The 19,572-nt window shown below is 37.5% G+C and overlaps 1 protein-coding gene across 1 annotated transcript in view; it reads left to right on the top strand.

Annotated features, from left to right (window-relative positions):
• DKK2 (dickkopf Wnt signaling pathway inhibitor 2) overlaps window positions 1-19,276 on the top strand; it is a 102,225-nt gene extending 82,949 nt beyond the window's left edge. Inside the window, exons 2-4 of the mRNA XM_077778471.1 lie at window positions 12,637-12,787; window positions 14,036-14,191; window positions 17,032-19,276. Of these exons, the coding sequence (XP_077634597.1) occupies window positions 12,637-12,787; window positions 14,036-14,191; window positions 17,032-17,282 (558 nt within the window). The 3' untranslated portion in view covers window positions 17,283-19,276. The remainder of the gene's footprint in view (window positions 1-12,636; window positions 12,788-14,035; window positions 14,192-17,031) is intronic.
• Window positions 19,277-19,572: the final 296 nt, after the last annotated feature.

Below are 19,572 nucleotides of genomic sequence, written 5' to 3'. Positions count from 1 at the left end.
TCCTCTTCTCATAGAACAAGGGGATCCAATCACTCTAGTCCCTTGACTATGAAGCTAAACTGTACAGGAGTCTTACAGAGACTCAACTTTTTCAAACACATGGTGACATCCCTACCTGGAGTCAAAACATGTAGCAAATATCTCACTTGGGAAATTTGACCTAGAAGGTAGAATTCTTATTTTTTGCATCTTTGCCCAGGCAGTAGGCCCATCTCATCATTCTACAAATACCAAATATGAACCTATCTTGGGCTGAATAAAGTCCTTTGTAAATTCCTTTAAGTTTTTAAACTTGGGAGATGGGTCTGAAAAGTGTATGGGTGTTTCTGAAATTCTAATGTGTGGGCATAATGAGGGGAGTTGGATTGGTTTGTACAGAAATATAGATATGATTTGAAATAAATTTGGCTCAAAATCTAGAAGCACTGTCCACATTTTCTGGTAAAAATTGGCATTTAATGAGATTTAACTAATTTAACTTGGCTGGTGAGAACCTTGTTTGGCTCAGTTTCATTAGGTCCATAAACAAGTCAGAAATCCCATAAATGCATTGATGTGGCATTCCATGAGGCACACATTTGGAAAAAAAATCACTTTAGTTGTTAGGTACTGGTTGCTATATTTCTGTGACTAAGCTGTATCAAGAATCTGAATCCCCTTAGTATTCCATCTACATGCCTCCAAGATGTTTAAAGGAAGCCGTCATGAGCTTCTTGCTCACCTTCTTGCATCTTTACAATAATACCTCATAGTGGTGGTGGTTAACTAGGAACACTATCAGGTATGATCCTATTGGCTAATCCACCAATAGGCTTAAACAATTCCCTGAAGACAAATAGGGAAGAGGTGAAATCCAGAGCCATTGATGTGAAAGGCCACCAGGATGGCATTGCTCTGGCAGAGACCATTGATACCACTTAGAAATGAAAGAGCCTACTTTTCACTTTACATAATTTACACGTGAAAAATATCATCATCTATAGAAATGTCATGCAAAGGAGTTGATGAGAGTACTTGAAAACGTGAATCTGAGGCTCATAATGAAATATTTGAAGCCAAGTTGCTGGTTGGAAAATTACTCACCAACCAATCTCCTTTCTTCTTAAACATGTAAGACGTTCTTAGCTATACAGTAGTAGGTTATAATGACTTATGTAGAACTTAGCAGAGGTTTAAAAATCTATTTCAAAATATATAAAAAATCACTGTTTAATTTCCAAGTTCCTTTTTTTCTTTTTTCTTTTTTACCATCTTCTCATAGGTCCTTACGTGAGCATTTTTTTGTCAATTCATTGTACAGATTTCCAGACACTGTTACAACAAAACCTCATTCATTAGTTCATTACTGGACAAAATGTGGAATACTGTTATTCCAGGCATGATGTGACCACTGGGGATACAGGATGAAAGAGGATTTCTGTAATCAAAGAGTATAAAGAAGGCAGAAGAAGGCTTTAGAGAGCATGCTCTAGATCACGGGACAGATAAGCATGAAGTATCAACAGGGTGCAGGTGAAATAGGACATCCAAATCAGCTGGAAGTAAGGAGCCAGCCCTGAAGTTTCCTCCAAATAAAGTCACTTGATATAATCTCTGAATAGTGAACTGGACTTATCCTGATAAGGAAGAAAATGGAGGAAAGGTATTCTTGGCAGGAGAATATGTGCAAATGCCTGGTCATGAGGGAGTGTGGCTAAAGGATGTGCAAGTAGCCCCATAGCACTGGCATGTGTAATGCAAATGCTGGGGAGGTAGATGGGGATCATGTGTCATGCTGAGAACAAAAATGTGTTCTGATCATCTTTCCTGTGACACAGCTGCCTTCTTAAGCTAAACCAAACAAAACCAAACAGGACAGATTTCAGATAGCATTCTAAACTGTTCTAGAAACACTGTAGTGTTGGGCGGGAGGGAAACATTTTTGAAAAAAGCATAGGATTACAGAGCAACCCTAGCAAAGTTGTATAAAAACTCTATTAGCCGTTTGGCTAATGAATTTCATTTGATTTGTTTGCCTAGACTTTTGTTTAACCAACATAGCAGTGGGGTTGTGCTGAGGAAGGACAGTTCTACCCCAGTCCCCAGGGCAGGTGGGATGGAGAGTCCTTGCTTTTCTACTTGCATTCCACTTCTCTTTCCCACCCTCCCTCCTCCATCTCACATGTTAATGCCCCATATTTTCTACAAAGGCTTCTGGAATGTGAGGCCAGACTCAGAGGTGTCAAAAAGAGTCCAATGCCAGTACATCTGGGGATTCTTAGTAATGAACAAAGGCCAACAAAGGAAGCAGCAGAAATACAGAGGAGCATACTCTTTGCACAGGCTGGAAGGACCGAGGGATGGAGGGGAAGTGACTTAAGCCCGGAGACATGATTTCATTTTTTTCATCTAGTAACAAATCATCTGACCTCCCTTGCACTTTTGAGAATGTGCTGGTCGCCACACCAAAGCGGATGAATGGGATGTGGGTGGCGTGGGGGACCAACGTCTTCAATGTGTTTTCTTTGGGATTACTAACACATTGAGTATGTCATCATAAGATGTACCACATTTCTGAGGCTGAGATTTGAACAGGAGGGTCACACAAACCAAAGAATCTGTCATCTGGCTTATAATTTCCTCCCTTTCCAATCCTTTAACAAAGCATTTAAGTAGAATTTTTTGATAAAAGTAGATTGTAAGTCAATGACTGATGTCTTTATGCCATGCTGTTTGCTCGACATAAGTTTGCCTTGTCCTTGCTGACCTTCTCTTCTTTCTTCCACACAATAAGAATTTAAATTGGTTCAGAAAGGTAGAAAGGCTGGTAAGTAAGACCACGTGTGTATCAGGATATCGATTGTTTTTTGGGAAAGTATTTTATTTTAATAAACAACATGTGGTCATATAATTGCTATTATCAGACACTAAAAATAAAAATACCCTCCAAGCTGGGGCTTTTGAACCCAATCATCTTGCAAATGCCTGAAATAAATGAGTAGCCTTAACTATTGTAATTTCATCCTTCAGGAAGTCAGGCAACTATTCTACCCGGGTGCTTTAACCCTTTTGTTACATCAGAGATTCTGAGACTGAGTTCAGACTGTCTTTGACATAGTTTGTCTGGCTCTTTGGAACCCAGAAATGACAATATGAGAGTATTTTGAGTGCTCCTTGCATGAATTTCTATGTGAGACTTGTCCCATTAACTGATTATTCCATAAAAATAAAAATGAAGCTGGGGCATGGGACACAGATTTCTAACCTGTTTTACAGGCTATATAAATATTGGCTTGGGATGGCTAGGGAAGGGGTCAATCTGGGAAATGGGAAAGAATAAGAATGGTGAAATAATGGATGAAATGACTTCTATTCCTTTCACTTCAGTAACAGACAAGTTGGCTTATCCAAAGCCCAGGAGTTAAAGTCCTTCACCCTGCTGCATATGTAATTTGTAGTTTAGTCCCTCCATATGTCAGTAGTGTGTCATGTCATAATGATTCCAGTCCAGGACTCTTCATACACTTACTTTTTATTTTCTTCCAAATGCAAAGGTAGAAATAGAGGAGTTATTTTGGCAGAAATCTTGTTAGAATTGTGTACCACCTCTGCATCCTACTTTTTTAATGCAAAGGTTTTTAGTCAATTCAAACTTTGTGTCTGTCACGATTAAATAAATCTCTTGCTCCAACCGTCTGGGGAATCACGTGGGATCCCGCTTCTTCTCAGGTCATTGCTTCTTCTCAGCCCAGCACACCTGGAGGGATAGGACGCTGCCTGCCTTATTGCTCATGACTCTAAATTTGAATGGTAATGTTTTGTATTTTCAATTAATATTTACACAGAGCCTAAAGTAGCTCTTACATAGAAATTGAGTCTTTTCACTGCCAGCAAATATTGAGGATTGTATTCTGCTGTGCTTTTATTCCCATCTTCCCAGCCATAAGAGAACAAACTTTTCAGTTTGATTGGCTTCCATCAACTGTTTCCTCAAAATCAGAATAGAATGGGGAAGAGAATTAAATGATACTAGAAAAGTATAAAGTTTGCGTGTTCTATACTACATGAACAATACAATAAACGTCACCTCAAGGAATTGTTGGAATGATGGATGATTTGTATGTGTATATAGTACAAATGATTCAATGATCTGACTCTGCTAATAAGGTTCCATCAATAAAAACAGAGAACTTTTAATTAAGAAACTTCAGCTTGGATTCTTGATACTCTTTCAAGAAGTCCCAACTGCAGGAAATCCAAGCTCTTCCAAGCCTTCCTAATACATTAACTATGAGACATAAATTAGCAAGGAATAAAAAACTTCATGTTGAAGCTCTTCAGATTAGTTCCTTTAAAAATTGAATTAATTTAATAGATAATACATGCACCTCGTGCAAAATTAGAAAATGTTTAAAAGACTTTACATGAAAACTAAAATTTTCCTCTCTTCTCAGTTCTCAATAACTCAGTCCTATCTTCTATGAGTAAATTCTGCTATACTTTTCTTGGGTGTACTTCCTGAAATAATGCAATNTGCACACACAGAAACATATATATATATATATATATATATATACATATATGAACATATGTCTTCACTGGATTTCTTTATCTTCATTCATAAACCATGATTTTACAAGTGAAAAAGGCCTCCAATTCATATACTCTTTAAAATTCACAAGCGTTTACACTTGGACTCAGACGTATTTACCAGCATTGACTTATTCTATAATCATAAAGTATGTTAAGTTTTTAAATCTACCTGGACATCAACATTTGAATTTTGAATGTGATTTTTCACTGGAAAGAGAAATTTGATGCTACACCAGAAATAGGAAATAAAAGAAATGAACATCTATTTATCATACTTGATTCGGAGAGAAAAAGTAGTTGTTTTTAAAGACCCACAGGATACAAGAGCCAAAGAAAACTGCAACGCTGTGTCCTGCCAACAAGACCCAGGTGTACACCACATGAGGATAGGAAACCGTCCAGCTACAATGGGCGTGTTGATAGCTCTGAGTCTACACTGTGTATCTCCCGAAGTGCATTGGTATGTTTGTTATGTGATACTTTATTTTTTCATATAGTCCCAGAAATTCTCAAGCCTACCCCTAAGCACAGTGGCTAAGTAGTAGAGGTAAAGGTGAACCTGCCTGGAAGTAGTTGTTGTCGGTGAATCTCTTACTTAGATTCATGTTGATGTCAGGGAACCAATTCCCCACTTAGACCCCTACCTATCAGAAATAATATCGAGTCCATATCTCATAGAGACCAGACATTTTCTTCATTATATATATAATGTAACAATTATATTGAGCAGTGTTCCCCTATCTTACCATATCTATAAGTACCACAATAGTATTTATTACTAATACAGGCTTCTGGACCATAGCCAGTTCTACAAAATTAGAATCTCTATGACGAGTCTGTGAATAACTAGTTTTTAAAGAAATCCTGTGAGATTTTAAAGACTTGGTAAGGAGGGAAACGCTGCTGAAGGTGGAAATGATATTCGTTTTATCAAAGAGAGAATGGAGACTCCATTAAGTAACTTATAACAGTGTATTAATTGTGGACGCATTATTCAAACTGCAGTAGGACTCCAAAATTCCTCCTACCCTGTTACCTTTCTGAAGGTCATGAAGTCAGGAAAATGTGTCAGGCTACACTGAAAATTTTATATTGTAGTCCTTCAGCCCTGGATTTGGAAGAACACTTGAAATTGTGTGGTTTCTTCCTCTGTTTTGGTTAGAACAATTATCCTCTACCAATCACAGAACTACAAAGGGCTTTTTAATTATATATGGAGTATCAAGGGCTCCAACCATTGCTACAAATGCACTTCCAAGAGTCTGCTTTTTGAGTATGGAAGTGTTTTCTTCTTATCTGATGCAAATGGGAGGAAAATCCGTCAAAAACAGGCAAAAAAAAAAAAAACCCAGGGAAACTACAATGTTTAGATTTCTCTAAATGCTGAGACCGTATAGAAAGGGTCAGCTTTCCCCATTTGCATCCTGATCAATAGCAGCAATGTACATGTTAACAGTTGAGAATGTGGTCTGTGTCCGAAGCAGAGAACTCCCTGCAATCTCCTTTTCGCTTAATGATATACAGAGAACAGAGCGGAGCAACTCAACTCAGAGAGGACGTTGCCTTGATTTCATAGAATGATTGTTTCTTAGGATTTAAGTGAGATTTTCGGAACACATTGGGGAAGTTAACGGACTACTGGCAGAGATCCATCATTCCTAACTTATAATCAAGGCGGCATTAGCAGAAGTGTCTCAGCCCTGAACTTCTATGTCAAAACCAAATATCTAACAATCCCAGCCTTAAAATGAATATCTGCAAGAGGTACTCAAAGGTTTTCCACAGTGCGCACAGCATGAATTGTGTTAAGGGAATCGATTTCCATATCCTTAACTTGCTGGAGTTTTTTTTTTTTTCTTTCTTAAAATTGTCTGGGAATGTGCGTGTGTTTACCATAAGTCTTTCGCCATTTTATGTGGAAAGAAAGGCAAAATTGTCATGCATTCCAAATCTTGATATACTGCATTAACCAGCAGCATAAAACCTTTTATGGATGACAGATGAAAGTAGAATTTGGAGTATTGTTTTAACAATGATTGTTCTTAGTGGTTGATTAGGGCATCCTAAACACATCTTTCCTCATCTTGTCATTAATTCTTTAAAAATGAAGCTTGGCCGTGGCTGGAAGATTCTGGATACAGAACATCCAAAATAATTGTGATGACTTATATCTTTCAAAATTTAACTGAATGTTTTCTAAAACTAATCATTACTGTGAATTTTATCTTATAAAATGTTTAGCATTATATGTCTTATTACTAACACTAGCTAAATGTATGCTGAAAAATTTTACATGTTGCGCATGAGAGAGGATATGTATTTTTCAAAATTATTTTATGGATAGTGCAGGCAGAACATTTGTAGATCACAGAGCTAGTTGTGTCTAGATTGTAGCTGGTGTTCAATAAATAAATGCTAAATAAATAATTACTGAATATTGAATGAATACCCAAATAGCTGCCTTAATGAACCTATGGCACACATCCAGAACATCATGAGATATCTGAACTTTTCCCCTCCAATTTAATATAGCTCAATCACCCTGGCCTTATGTTCAGGAATCCTCAAAGATACACCCTTATCCCCTAGAGACAACTGTGGACAAAGGAAAAGATCCGATTGCACAGCCTTTGGCATGCACTGTGCAACTGCACATAGGTCAGCTTGAATTCTGTGTCCCTGCATCTCCCGAAGCTGCAATTTTAAAGTTTGATTTTGAAATGACCACCTTAAAGGGTAGCATACCTTATATATTCATTGGAACAGAGAGCTATCATAAGGAATGTTAGGCAAGGGAAATTATCTTTTCTTTAAGGACTGGGTGGGGGGTGGGGAGCCAGTCTGATCTGGTTTCCCAAACGTGATTGCCAACCTGCTGCTCTGTTCTCCTTGAGACCCCAGACCTTCTAGTCAGTCCCCAGGTCTTTGCCGCTACCTCCTTCTAGCCACTCGCCCCAAATGTTTTTCATTCCCACAGCTGGGTCGTCCCCCTGCAGGCTTTCCTCTGCCTGCCCAGCTGACGATGTTTTTCTGGCTCCAGAAAACTTCCGATTGTTACAAACACTGCTTGCGGGGACAAAGGATTGTCCCGATTAAAACAACAACAACAAAACTGGGACGGTCTTGCAAGAATCCGGATGGGTGGCCATCCCACATGAACACTATGTGATGTTTCTCTCTTCCTTTTTTTTTTCCTATCCATCATTAAACAGGAACAATGTCATTATTTTGAAAACTTGGGAGTTAAACCAAGGTTTCAGTTGTTGACCAAAGGTCTGTTCAATAGCCAGTGCTGCTGAGACACCTAGATACTCTTCCTCATTTCATTATTTGTGGGGATCCAATTATGTCATTGTCGCATTTCTGTGTTTTAAGGGATGGACAGCTGTTGAAAAATGAGAATAAATTCAACCCTAAATCTTAATCTCAAATTAACAGGTATTTTCTCCTTGCAGTTCTGAGAACAATTGAAAGGAAAAAAAAAAAAAAGCAGGTTCAATTAGTTTAAATAAGATGTGGTAACCTTTCATTTTATTTTGTTCATTAGAATATTATTTAATTATCATTAATTGCATGATGGGCTTTTACTTATAACTCTGATTACATCGAGTTTAAGTGGACATAAAACCATTGTCCAGAAATGAAATGAGAAAATGTTGTTTACGGCATTGTCCGTGTTGTGCGCCAGTATTCTGTCTTTCCAACAGCTGCACCCGGACATGCTGTTGGTATTTGGAGGCTTCTAGAGAGAGAAGCGGCCAAGTTTATTTTTCTAATCTCTAAATTCGGCACACAGGTCAGCACTGAAAACCCCTTCTCTGTGTATGCATTAAACCGCCACTGGTAAATGCTCTTAGTCATGATACCTTTCAGGGAAGCCTGAGAGCCAGGGCAGGGCTCTGAATCCCCAGATTCTCTGCTAGTGAGTCCATAGGACTTATTTGCAGAAGTTACTTAAACTCTCTCTATTTCATTGCTAAAATTTTAAATAATGATTCCAAATTCGCACAGAATAAATAGATGTTTAAAACAATCCTTTATACTAAAAAGACATGCGTGTTTTTGATGGACTTGATTTTCAAGCTGGGTCCGATGCGTTCACTCTGTTTTAGTTCATGTCCTGGCTGTAAGATAACTAGAACCCACTCTATTTTTAGCCTGGAAAGGGGGTTGGGCAAAACTTCTTTGTTTTTTGACCTGACCATGGCCAGCTCTCAAACATTCTTAATTTATGGCCTATCATCCGCTATTATTAGGAATCTCAAATGAGTCTCTCTCCTCATTGTGACTGAGGCTAAGTCCTGAATGACTTTTCATAGAGGCAAGTATTCCTGGATGATCGTGCAGCCAGATTTCACTGTTTCTCAGACTGTTCACCTAGACAAGTAAATGAGGGGCCATACAAATTCACTATTAATCATTTCCATAGATGTAAAAAAAAATCAGTCTTCTTATTAATTTATAAAAATAAGTAACAGGGAGGCATATTATTGTTTTTGTGAAATGGAGATTTAGACTAAGATACTCAAATACATTATTTGTTTGTCATAAAACCATCAACCAGCAGGAATAAGAACAGTCTTCTGAGTTCAAAGAAAATGGAAAATAAAGACTTTTTCTATGGGAAAGTATCTGAATGGCACTTTCATTAATGTATGTAATACCCATCAGTGGTCTATTAATTGCCACAGTCCTCACTTCTTCAGGATGCTCCATAGCTACTTCATCCGTGTGCCTGCCTCTCTCTCCCTCCATTTTTTTCTCCCTCCCTCCCATTCCTCCTCCCTTCCGCTCTTGCCTCCTATGATACCATTTCCAGACATGTTAAAGGGGGAAATGTGGGAGAAAACGATAGCGAGCTGCAGAGCCCTCATACTTGAGATGAAAACGGTCTTGTTTCAGACTCTTTACTGAAAAATCATGTTTGAAGCTGAAAATACAAGAATTGCTATTAATGGTTCAGATCCATATTTTCTCATGTTCTGTTTTTATTGCTAATAGTTATGCCACAGGAAACTATATGGCAGAGGGGATCTGGGCTGGGGGACATTGATTGCAGAAGGTAAGGCATGCCCACATGTTTTTTGTCTTCCCTAAAGCCTGCTTCAATCAATGTGTCTTAGCATTTTTTTATGTCATTCATATATGAAGGCTGTTTATTGGAGCTAGGAGTTTCATAAGCATACTAGAAGCTGTATAATATAACCTTGCATTTCAATTACTAAGATTTTATTTTAATTGTCAAAGAATTGCTCTTAAAGTTATGGTCTGGGATTCCATCTCAAGTGTGACATCACATTAATGATAATCTTTCATTATAAAAAATTCTACATATTTTTCTCTCTGTGTCATTTCTATTTAAAGTCAATTTATTATGCAACATACATTCATGTCCTCCAATATATTTTACCTCTTAGGTCAACTGAGCCTTCCTCTGAAAAACTTGTGAGAATGTGACTGTGATCCCATTCAAATAAAGGACTACTGTGCATATTACTTTTTGCAATATCATCTGCATCAAATATTTTCCATTTCAAGTATTTTCCATTTCCTACCATCTGAGAATAGGAAGTTAATGATGTGTCTTCCACAATTTTCTGCATAAATGAACTGCTACTTTTAGGAAACAACTTGTTTCTTACCATATAGGCTTTTTTTAGTAATTAAATCAAGTATTATTCTATATTCAGAGTCCCTTGAAGATTTGTTGTTTGCGCTGTAAATTTCACATGATGTTTTAGGTGGCACATGTTTATTTCCTTTGAAAGAACATGTCCTATTTTTGAGGAAGGAAAAAAAAACTTGTAAGACATCAAATGTTTCTTGCAAAACAATTTGATGAAATAAATGTAAATGAATCAGAAACATGTGAATTGTATTTCAATTAAAATTAATGGGTTTAAAAATGAAGGGAGTAAAGTGCTTGGGGGAGAGAGTGTGGCAAGGCGGGAAGTGACATTTGTTTTGTTTTCATCAGTCTTGGATTTTTGAAAAATGGCCTAATACTCTGAATTTAACCTCCTTCAGATTCTCTCTTAAGCCTGATGAGGGAGATCCAGAATGGAATAATAATATGCAAATTTACTTTGTAGCTTTATCTGGCTCAATGATAATGTGGGGGTTGAATATGGCCACTATGCAATCCTTCAAAACCAGTTTCAATTTGAAATTTGTGATTTTTCTATTTTCTTTTGAGGGTAAACAGTAAATTGTAATAATTCTGAAATTATAATTTTTTCCCCATAGAACATGTAGTTTTCAGACTCCCATGTCAGCTTCACATTTATTTCCTCTGCCAAAATGAAGAGGATCAGATGGAAACAGAAAACACGTGGGGAATAAATGTAGCCACACATAGCAGGAAAAGGGCGGGGGGCGGGGGGAAGAGAGTGTAAGAGAGGGAGAAAGAAAGATAAGGGAAAAGAAATAGACCATGAACACAGACCTTGGTCATCAAATCTCATTTCATAAGCAAAGCACTCAAATCACACTACTTATTTGAAGGTCATAAAAATTTTAGCCCATAGTTTTACATTTGTATCATTTATGTGTGCTTGAAAACAACTATGTAGCTTCTTTTTTACTTTTTCTATTTTTCAGTTAAAAAAATAACCATGCCTTGGAGCACCCGGGTGGCTCATTCAGTTAAGGGTCTGACTTCAGCTCAGGTTTGTGGGTTCGAGCCCCATGTCGGGCTCTGTGCTGACAGCTAGCTCAGAGCCTGGAGCCTGTTTCAGATTCTGTGTCTCCCTCTCTCTCTGACCCTCCCCTGCTCACGCTGTCTCTCTCTCTCTCAGAAATAAATGAAAAACATTAAAAAAAATCTTTAAAAAAATAACCATGCCTTACTCTGGAAACAGAAAAGAACTACAAAAAAGAAAAGAAAAACAACTTACAAATAAGTCTCCCTGTCAACATACTTCAAAATATGAGGAAGTTTGATACGTGGTGTGACAATGCAGTTTCTCAATTCAGTCTCTGCAAATAGAGACATTGTAAATGTTCCCCAAACTTCCAAGAAGTCAGGAGTACATAACTGGAGATTATATTTTTACTTTGGGAGATAATTTAGGACGCTGCTTAAGTTCCTCACATGATGAGAAATGTAGGAACAGAGTCCTTTCTGTATAAATTGAAGGTGCAGTAGCCCATAGGGTTATTTTTGTATGTAAAGAGCCTGCCTTTTTGTTTCCTGAGAACATGTTGTCAATGGAGTTGAGCATTTCTCTGACCATGTAGATTGCCGCTGCTGCTCATCACCACGTTTCTTTGTGCCAAAATGCTCATTATCTCAAACAGTTCTGGAAGTGGTTCTCTGCCATAGTTCTCACAGGCAGGAACTGTGGGTAGTCCCTCTTAATATATTTGTTCCATAACTGGGTAGATGTGTTTTAACCTCTATCACAGCCTTTTGTTATTTTATTTAACCTCCCCCTCATCCAGTTTTGTGGATAAAAAACAGTGTAGCTAGGCTGACTGTTTCATTTATACCTTAAATCAGTGGCAGTATAGCAGTTACAACTGGGTCGCCTGGGTGGTTCAGTTGGTTGAGCATCTGACTCTGGCTCAGGTGGTGATCTTACCCTTCGAGAGTTCGAGCCCCACGTCGAATTCTGTGCTGACAGCTCAGACCCTGGAGCCTGCTTTGGATTCTGTGTCTCCCTTTCTCTGCCCCTTCCCTGCTCATGCTCTATCTCTGTAATAAATAAATAAATATTTAAAAAGATTAACAATTACAAATATTTCTGAGCCCCCAAAGTTACCCTTAAAAGCTCTACTGATCAACACAAAATCTAAATCCCAACTCCAAAGCTGTGCCAACGAAAATATATGACTAGCATCAACATTATCTTCATTACCACCAACAGTCAGTATTTCTAAGGTCCTCAATAAAGTGTCACTATGTAGGCTTTATGCTCAGAACATTATCACAATGGCATGCTTCCTTTGATGAGGAACATATTGTGGTTTATTTCCCATTACGATTTGCTGCAGTAAGTTTTTACAAGTGTTATAAGATCTAATCTACTTTGCATTTGGTGGGGTTGTTTCACTTTGTGACAGGTCTACCCCTGTAGCAGTGATAAGGAATGTGAAATTGGGAGATACTGCCACAGTCCCCACCAAGGATCATCGGCCTGCATGGTGTGTCGAAGGAAAAAGAAGCGCTGCCATAGAGATGGCATGTGTTGTCCTGGTACCCGCTGCAATAATGGTAAGGGCTAGTTCAGTGTTGATAAGCCTCTTTCTTTTTATGTGGGAGCTGCCGAGCAAATTAGACTAAATTCTCCTTAGCCAGTCCCTGAAATATAAGGAGCCTTTCAAAACTGGCAGGGACTGGATCATGGTTTAGATATGTGTACAATTACTTGGATTACCTCCCCAATCCTAGTTTTCCTGGATTCTGATCTCTTTCTATATTAGATCGTTTATGATGATCTAGGATTTACCATGTTGAAGTGTTGTATATAAGTAGCTAGAGGTTCTATTCCACTAAGCACATGAGTGAATATGTACAAGAGACCAAACAAGGAACCTGATATGATTTAGCAATGCACTGGTGAGTGCCTCTTCCAGTTTCATGTTAGTTTCATACCTTGATTCTTCTATTCAAGGTGTCTTCTTTTAAAGGCCCCACCCTGCACAACATTGATAGGGAGGGAGTGATTGGTTCCTCCAAAAGGAAACACAGGAGTTTATTCCCCAGCCTTTCCATAAGCATGACTTCACCCAATCTCCATGAATTTATAGGCAGACAATTCAGCATTAATGATGAAATGAAGAATCACAGACAATACATGATAACATCATTAAATAATTACAGAAGGTGATCAGAAACATAACTTAATCATATGAAACAATATGATCGTACTCCTTTTCCTATACTTGCTCCTGACCTCTGGGCAGAGTCCTATTGGAAGTACCTGGAGCAGGTGAAGAGAAGAAATACCTCATACCATTAAAGATGTTTACAGTGTTAACTAGAATTATATTGTCGACTGAACAAAGGAAGCTGGATCCTGAAGATGGGTGTCTGGTCAGACATTTTTAAAGTCCTAATAGCTAATATTAATTTAATATTTACTAAGTCACTATTCTAAGCACTTCACACGTATTCACAATAACTTAATGAAATGTTTTAATTCCTATTTTTGCCCACAGTCACTTGGTCCTGAGAGAGACAAGAGTCAAATGAAGGAAGTCTAGCTCAGACCAAACTATTTAATATTACTTAATATTAAATAGTACAATTTAATCTTTATGTAAATAAATGAACGGCTCAATAGAGGATAAAGGATTGATAGGTAGATGGATAGATAGGTAGATAGATAGATAGATAGATAGATAAACAGACAGACAGACAGACAGAAGATAGCTTCATACTGCATATCAGCAGAATACTTGGACAAGAGCCATACTTTGTAGAATTGTATAAGTCTAACTGCTTACACACCATCTCCAGGCATCTGCATCCCTGTCACTGAGAGCATCTTAACCCCTCACATCCCAGCTCTGGATGGCACTCGACACAGAGATCGAAACCATGGCCATTATTCAAACCACGACTTGGGATGGCAGAATCTAGGAAGACCACACACTAAGATGTCACATATAAAAGGTATGCTATCTGTAGCTGTACATTTACTTTTTCTTGCTTAAAAAGAGGTATAATGAACATAGAAGTCATAAATTGCATTGATTTTATAAAAAATACAAGGAAGCTACTTTATTGCCAAGATTTTAACTGAATTTATTAATTCTTAATTTTGAGGATTCTGGAGGTTTCTAAGAGATCTTAAATTATTAGAAAATATATAGTAAGGGGAGCCTGGGTGGCTCAGTCTGTTAAGCGTCCAACTTTGGCTCAGGTCATGATCTCGCGGTTCCTGGGTTCGAACTCTGCATCGGGTTATGTGCTGACAGCTCAGAGCCTGGAGCCTGCTTCAGATTCTGTCTCCCTCTCTCTCTGCCCCTTTCCCGCTCATGCTCTGTCTCTCTCTGTCTCAAAAATAAAAATAAACTATAAAATTTTTTTTAAAAAAGAAAGAAAATACATAGTAAAAGAACTACAACACCCTTATCAATCATGCCATTTTCTAAACAGACCTGCCTTTAAATGTTTGCTGTCATATGATTAAATCCTTAACCTTTTGAATCTTTTCCTCACCTTTACAGAAATATTATTTCAATAAACAATCACATATTATACTATTCATAAACCAACTTATCAAAAATAATTGGTTTCTAATGGGATGATATATGGTCATAAAATCCCCTCACTTGTATCAAAATATTAGGGAAGCCTAATCACTAACAGTAAAATTTCAAAGCATGAAATTATTAAACTTAAATACTAATAGTAACATTTTGAAGGCATTATTTTTAAAGGAGACATTTATCAAGTGTGTTCTGTGGGGCATTACTCAGTTAAGACATCCTGTGAAAGAAGAGTTTTATAATAATGCATCTTCCCATTTTGGGAATTTTATATAATAAATATTTGCATATTGAAGGCTCTGAGAAGTCCAGCAATGAGTAAAACTGATTAAATTTTTAAACACTCTAAGTCTGTTTCCTTGACTACAAAAGCATTTCCCCACATTTGCATGCTCTGAGGAGCTAGTATCCTATAAAATTCCAGATCTATTAGACCTGGAATAGTATTGTTGACATGGATAGTGATAAGGAGATAAACAATTCTTCTTCAATTGTCCTATCTATACTCTCTGAAGACCTACGTCCTTTGCCCAGTCTCTTATGGCTACACCACCAAATTCACATACATGTGTTATTACATGAGTATCCTTCATTATTCCAATAGGTATCTATGTCACAGCACAGTTTCAAATTTACTAATATTTTATATAGTTTTATGTGCATTTCTTTTCTTTTTTTAAGGCTTATTTTGAGAGAGAGAGAGAAAGTTTGTGTGCCTGTGTGCCTGTAAATGGGGGAGGGGCAGAAAAAGAGAGAGAGGGAGAGAGAGAGAGAGAGAGAGAATCCCAAGCACGCTCCACACTGTCAGCGCAGAGCCCCATGCAGGACTCAACTCCACAAACCATGAGATCATGACCTGAGCCAAAATCACGAGTCAGACGCTTAACCAACTGAGCCACGCAGGCACCCCCCCATGTGTAATTTTCTGGTGGCAACTAGGAAGAACTCATGACAATGGCTAGTGAGTTTTGTCCATGCACACAGTGGGTTTGATTATATCGGGGCCGACAGCTAATCCTTTAGATCAGGATTGGCACATTATGGCTCGTGAGCCAAATCTGTCCTGCTGCCTGTTGTTGTAAATAATGTTTTGTTGGAACACAGACTTGCCTATTCAATAGGTATTACTTATATTTATTTGCTTTTGTGACATGCAGCAGAATTGAGGAGTGATGGATCACATAGCCTGAAAAAGCCTAAAATATTTACAATCTGGCAAAATCACAGAGAAGTTTATTGGCTCCTTGAAACAGGTTACACATCAATCCAACTGTGATATGTATGTTTGCTCTTTGCTGATTTAGTCGTTTTTTCTAAGTTAAATATCCAGATGTGTTCTTCCATGTGTTTCTAATGAAGGGTTCTTGGTTGACCTTGAGGCTGTCTGTCCTTTCTCTACTCCACTCTGTATCACAGCTTTTTATAGACTGCATGTTCTAGGCTCCCTGTCAGGTGGCTTCTGGCCACGTGGGTTTGGCTGTGGGAGAGAAGCAGGAAAGAAAAAAAGGCCGACATGTTAACCCTTCCTCAGGTAATGTTTCTGGCAGAACTGTATTTCCCTGGGTCTTCAGCTCCTGCCAGATGGGCCTGTTGGGATCCAGTCCTAGCTAGTGGTTCCAGGCTCCACATTCTGTCATGACCTTCTCCTTTGGCCCCTCCAGCCTAAACATGGAAGCGGCTTCCTGCTCTGTTGCTTTACCATCTTCTGGTTGCTTCTTAGCCTTGCCATTCACTACCTGTGTGTCTAGTTCTCTGCATTAAACATCTTATGTTTTAAGTTTCTGTTTGCTGGGTAGACATTGATACACGGCTTTAGGAGTTCCTGAGAATCTCCGCTTCCTCCTTGAATCAGTTTGTTTACAACTTCCAGGAAGGCATCACATTATTTACTTTGAAAGCACTTCTCTTTATTTACTTATGTTTCACTCACTTAGTTTAAAAAAAAAAAAAAACATAGTCAAGGAAATATCTGAAAGCAGATCATGCCAAAGTAAAGAGAAGATGAAGCACATTCCAGCTATTCATAGAACTTGATATGCAGACACCAAATAATCAAAATGGACAATAATGGATTGACATGATTAGAGGGACACCGGATTGATATGAATCCAAGACTTTCCATAGTAAATAATAACTTCATGCAAGACAGTACAAGCACAAATATGTACTTCTGATTGCAAAGTAGAGTTTTTTTTTTTTCTCAAGTGTCATGGTAATATCTTTTGGTCATCATCTCTGCAGGGCATGAAGGAGACCCCTGCCTACGATCGTCAGATTGCGTTGAAGGGTTTTGCTGCGCTCGTCACTTCTGGACCAAAATATGCAAACCAGTGCTCCATCAGGGGGAAGTCTGTACCAAACAGCGCAAGAAGGGCTCTCACGGGCTGGAGATTTTCCAGCGGTGTGACTGCGCAAAAGGCCTGTCGTGTAAAGTATGGAAAGATGCCACCTACTCCTCCAAAGCCAGACTCCACGTGTGTCAGAAAATATGATCACCTCTGAGGAAAATCAATGCTAGCAGACTGTGAATCTGTGTATTTAATGCATTACAGCATGGTGGAAAATAGGGTTTGGATGTCAGAAGAATGGCTCAAAAATAAGGGATGTGATAAGGATATAGTGATCACAGAGAGAGAAAGGCAAAGAGGATAAAGAGATTAGAAAGGGTGACAGATGTAGTGCAACCGACGTGTTTCCATTATGCAACTTGTTTATGTAAATAATGTACACATTTGTGAAGATGCTATTACTGAAAAAAGCACACAGTAAAAATTACGGATACCATGTGACTTTCCCAGAGTTTAGGTTGTGCTGGAAGATTGGTTTCCTTCATTGGTGATTGCCTATAGAAATAACCTAAAAGCCATATTTCTAATTCAAAGTCATAGGTTAACAAAATAGTCCCTGTATACTTTGGCATATGATAGGCTCTAACACAAAAAGAGTTGTTAAACACTGCTTCTACTGCTCAATGAAAGGTGTTGGTAGACAAGAAAAAAAGTCAGTATTTTCCAAATAATTTCAAAACAATTGCAAATCATTATGAAGGCCTTTAGAAAAAAACCAAACTTGTTTTTCTTCAAACTGCTTATTTACATTTTTTAAATATTTAGTTTCATTGATAATTAATAAGAACCAGTAGAAGACAAAGAGAGTCCATTCACATTCTAGAAGAATGACATTGTATCTTTCTTGATTGTATGTGATTCCTACCCTGAATATATTTCATTTTCCAAACTATCCTGATTAATTGTCAATAGTACAGAGCAGAATTTCGTAGTTTGCAAAAAATGTTAAGGTGCCCAAAATACAGAATCAATGCAAATTGTTATTTTTTGAAGCTTTGGCATTCCCTATGTTTGATAGAATTAGATTGGTAAATACATTTATTCTTTACACATGCTGCAGTATAGTTGGCTAAAGCTGATAATAGAAACTTGATCTATATTTGCCCTGGACTGGAGTACACAAAGGAAATGGAAAAAATAATGTCAAATACCGAGGTTTTGGCAACACGTCGATCATATATCTGAAGCACAAACTGACTATTCATATTTGAAGCCCAAGGCCACACAACCTAAATGAGAGTTTTCCACGGGATTTGCTATCACAATATTTACTAAGCAGATGAATTCTGTGTAGGTCACTAGTTGACCTCAGAATATTTATTTTATATTTTTGAGGTGCTAAAATAATAAGAGGTCTCATGAAATGGATTCCCAATGCAGATTGGAATAGTAAGGCTCCATTGTCCTTGATAAGTTTCTAATTTGCCAAGGGCACCTGAAATTTCTGTACCAGTTTCTCTGCAACAGCTGTTTTTTGCCAAAGACTTTATTTCTGTTTTCTGCAGCCATTGAAATCAAAAATATAAATAAGATAACGTGTAAAATCTACATATTGCTAACCTATAGAAATCACAATTTCCAAATTCTTTGAAACCATTTTATTACTTTTTTACTTTACTCAGTTCTAAATATTATGTCTAGAGCATAAAGCAAAAAAGTTATCTTGTTATTTTTGACCTTTTCTTTTGTAGACTGCAAATCACTCCTTAATTTTCTTTTACTTAAACCTCTTCTGCAGTCTCAAATTCAGTTTCCTCATTAGAAATTGAATGTGAGCCTGCATATCTATTAAGAATTTCAGCTTCCCATACACATTTACTAGGATGATTAAGATTTACATTTTCCCCACATAGACATGTGGGAAAACAAAAAATTATCAGCTGATCTATCCAAGAACCAAAGTCTGTACAAACAGGTTTCTATAAGCTTGGCAACATGATAATGGAACATTTCAAACATTTCCTATATAGCAATTACATATACAATCTGGTTTTTGCATTATTTCCCTCATGTACATCCCAAAATTATTATTTGAAGTAATTTATTTACAGGAAATGTTAATGAGATGTATTTTCTTATAGAGATATTTCTTACAGAAAGCTTTGTAGCAGAATATATTTGCAGCTATTGACTTTGTAATTTAGGGGAAATGTATAATAAGATAAAATATATTAAATTTTTCTCCTTCAAAAACAGAATTCTAATTTCCTTGTGTTTTGGTTATGATAAAAACTTTCATAGAATCATAGACTCTCAGAGTTCAAATGAACTTGATCTGATTTTACAATTGGGGTAGGAATCCTTTAGATGACATCACCGTGAGATGATCCAAGGCAGTTTACTATTACTAAAGGCAGCTTATTCATGGCAAGACAGATGTAATTGTTAGAAAGTTATTTTTTCATTAAACCAAAATATTCTGGCTTGGGTTTTA

The sequence above is a fragment of the Crocuta crocuta genome, unplaced genomic scaffold, assembly GCF_008692635.1.
Source record: "Crocuta crocuta isolate KB4526 unplaced genomic scaffold, BGI_CrCroc_1.0 scaffold587, whole genome shotgun sequence".
Lineage (NCBI taxonomy): Eukaryota > Metazoa > Chordata > Mammalia > Carnivora > Hyaenidae > Crocuta > Crocuta crocuta.
Note: the sequence above shows the minus strand (reverse complement) of the source record. Positions and strands in the feature narration are given on the sequence as shown.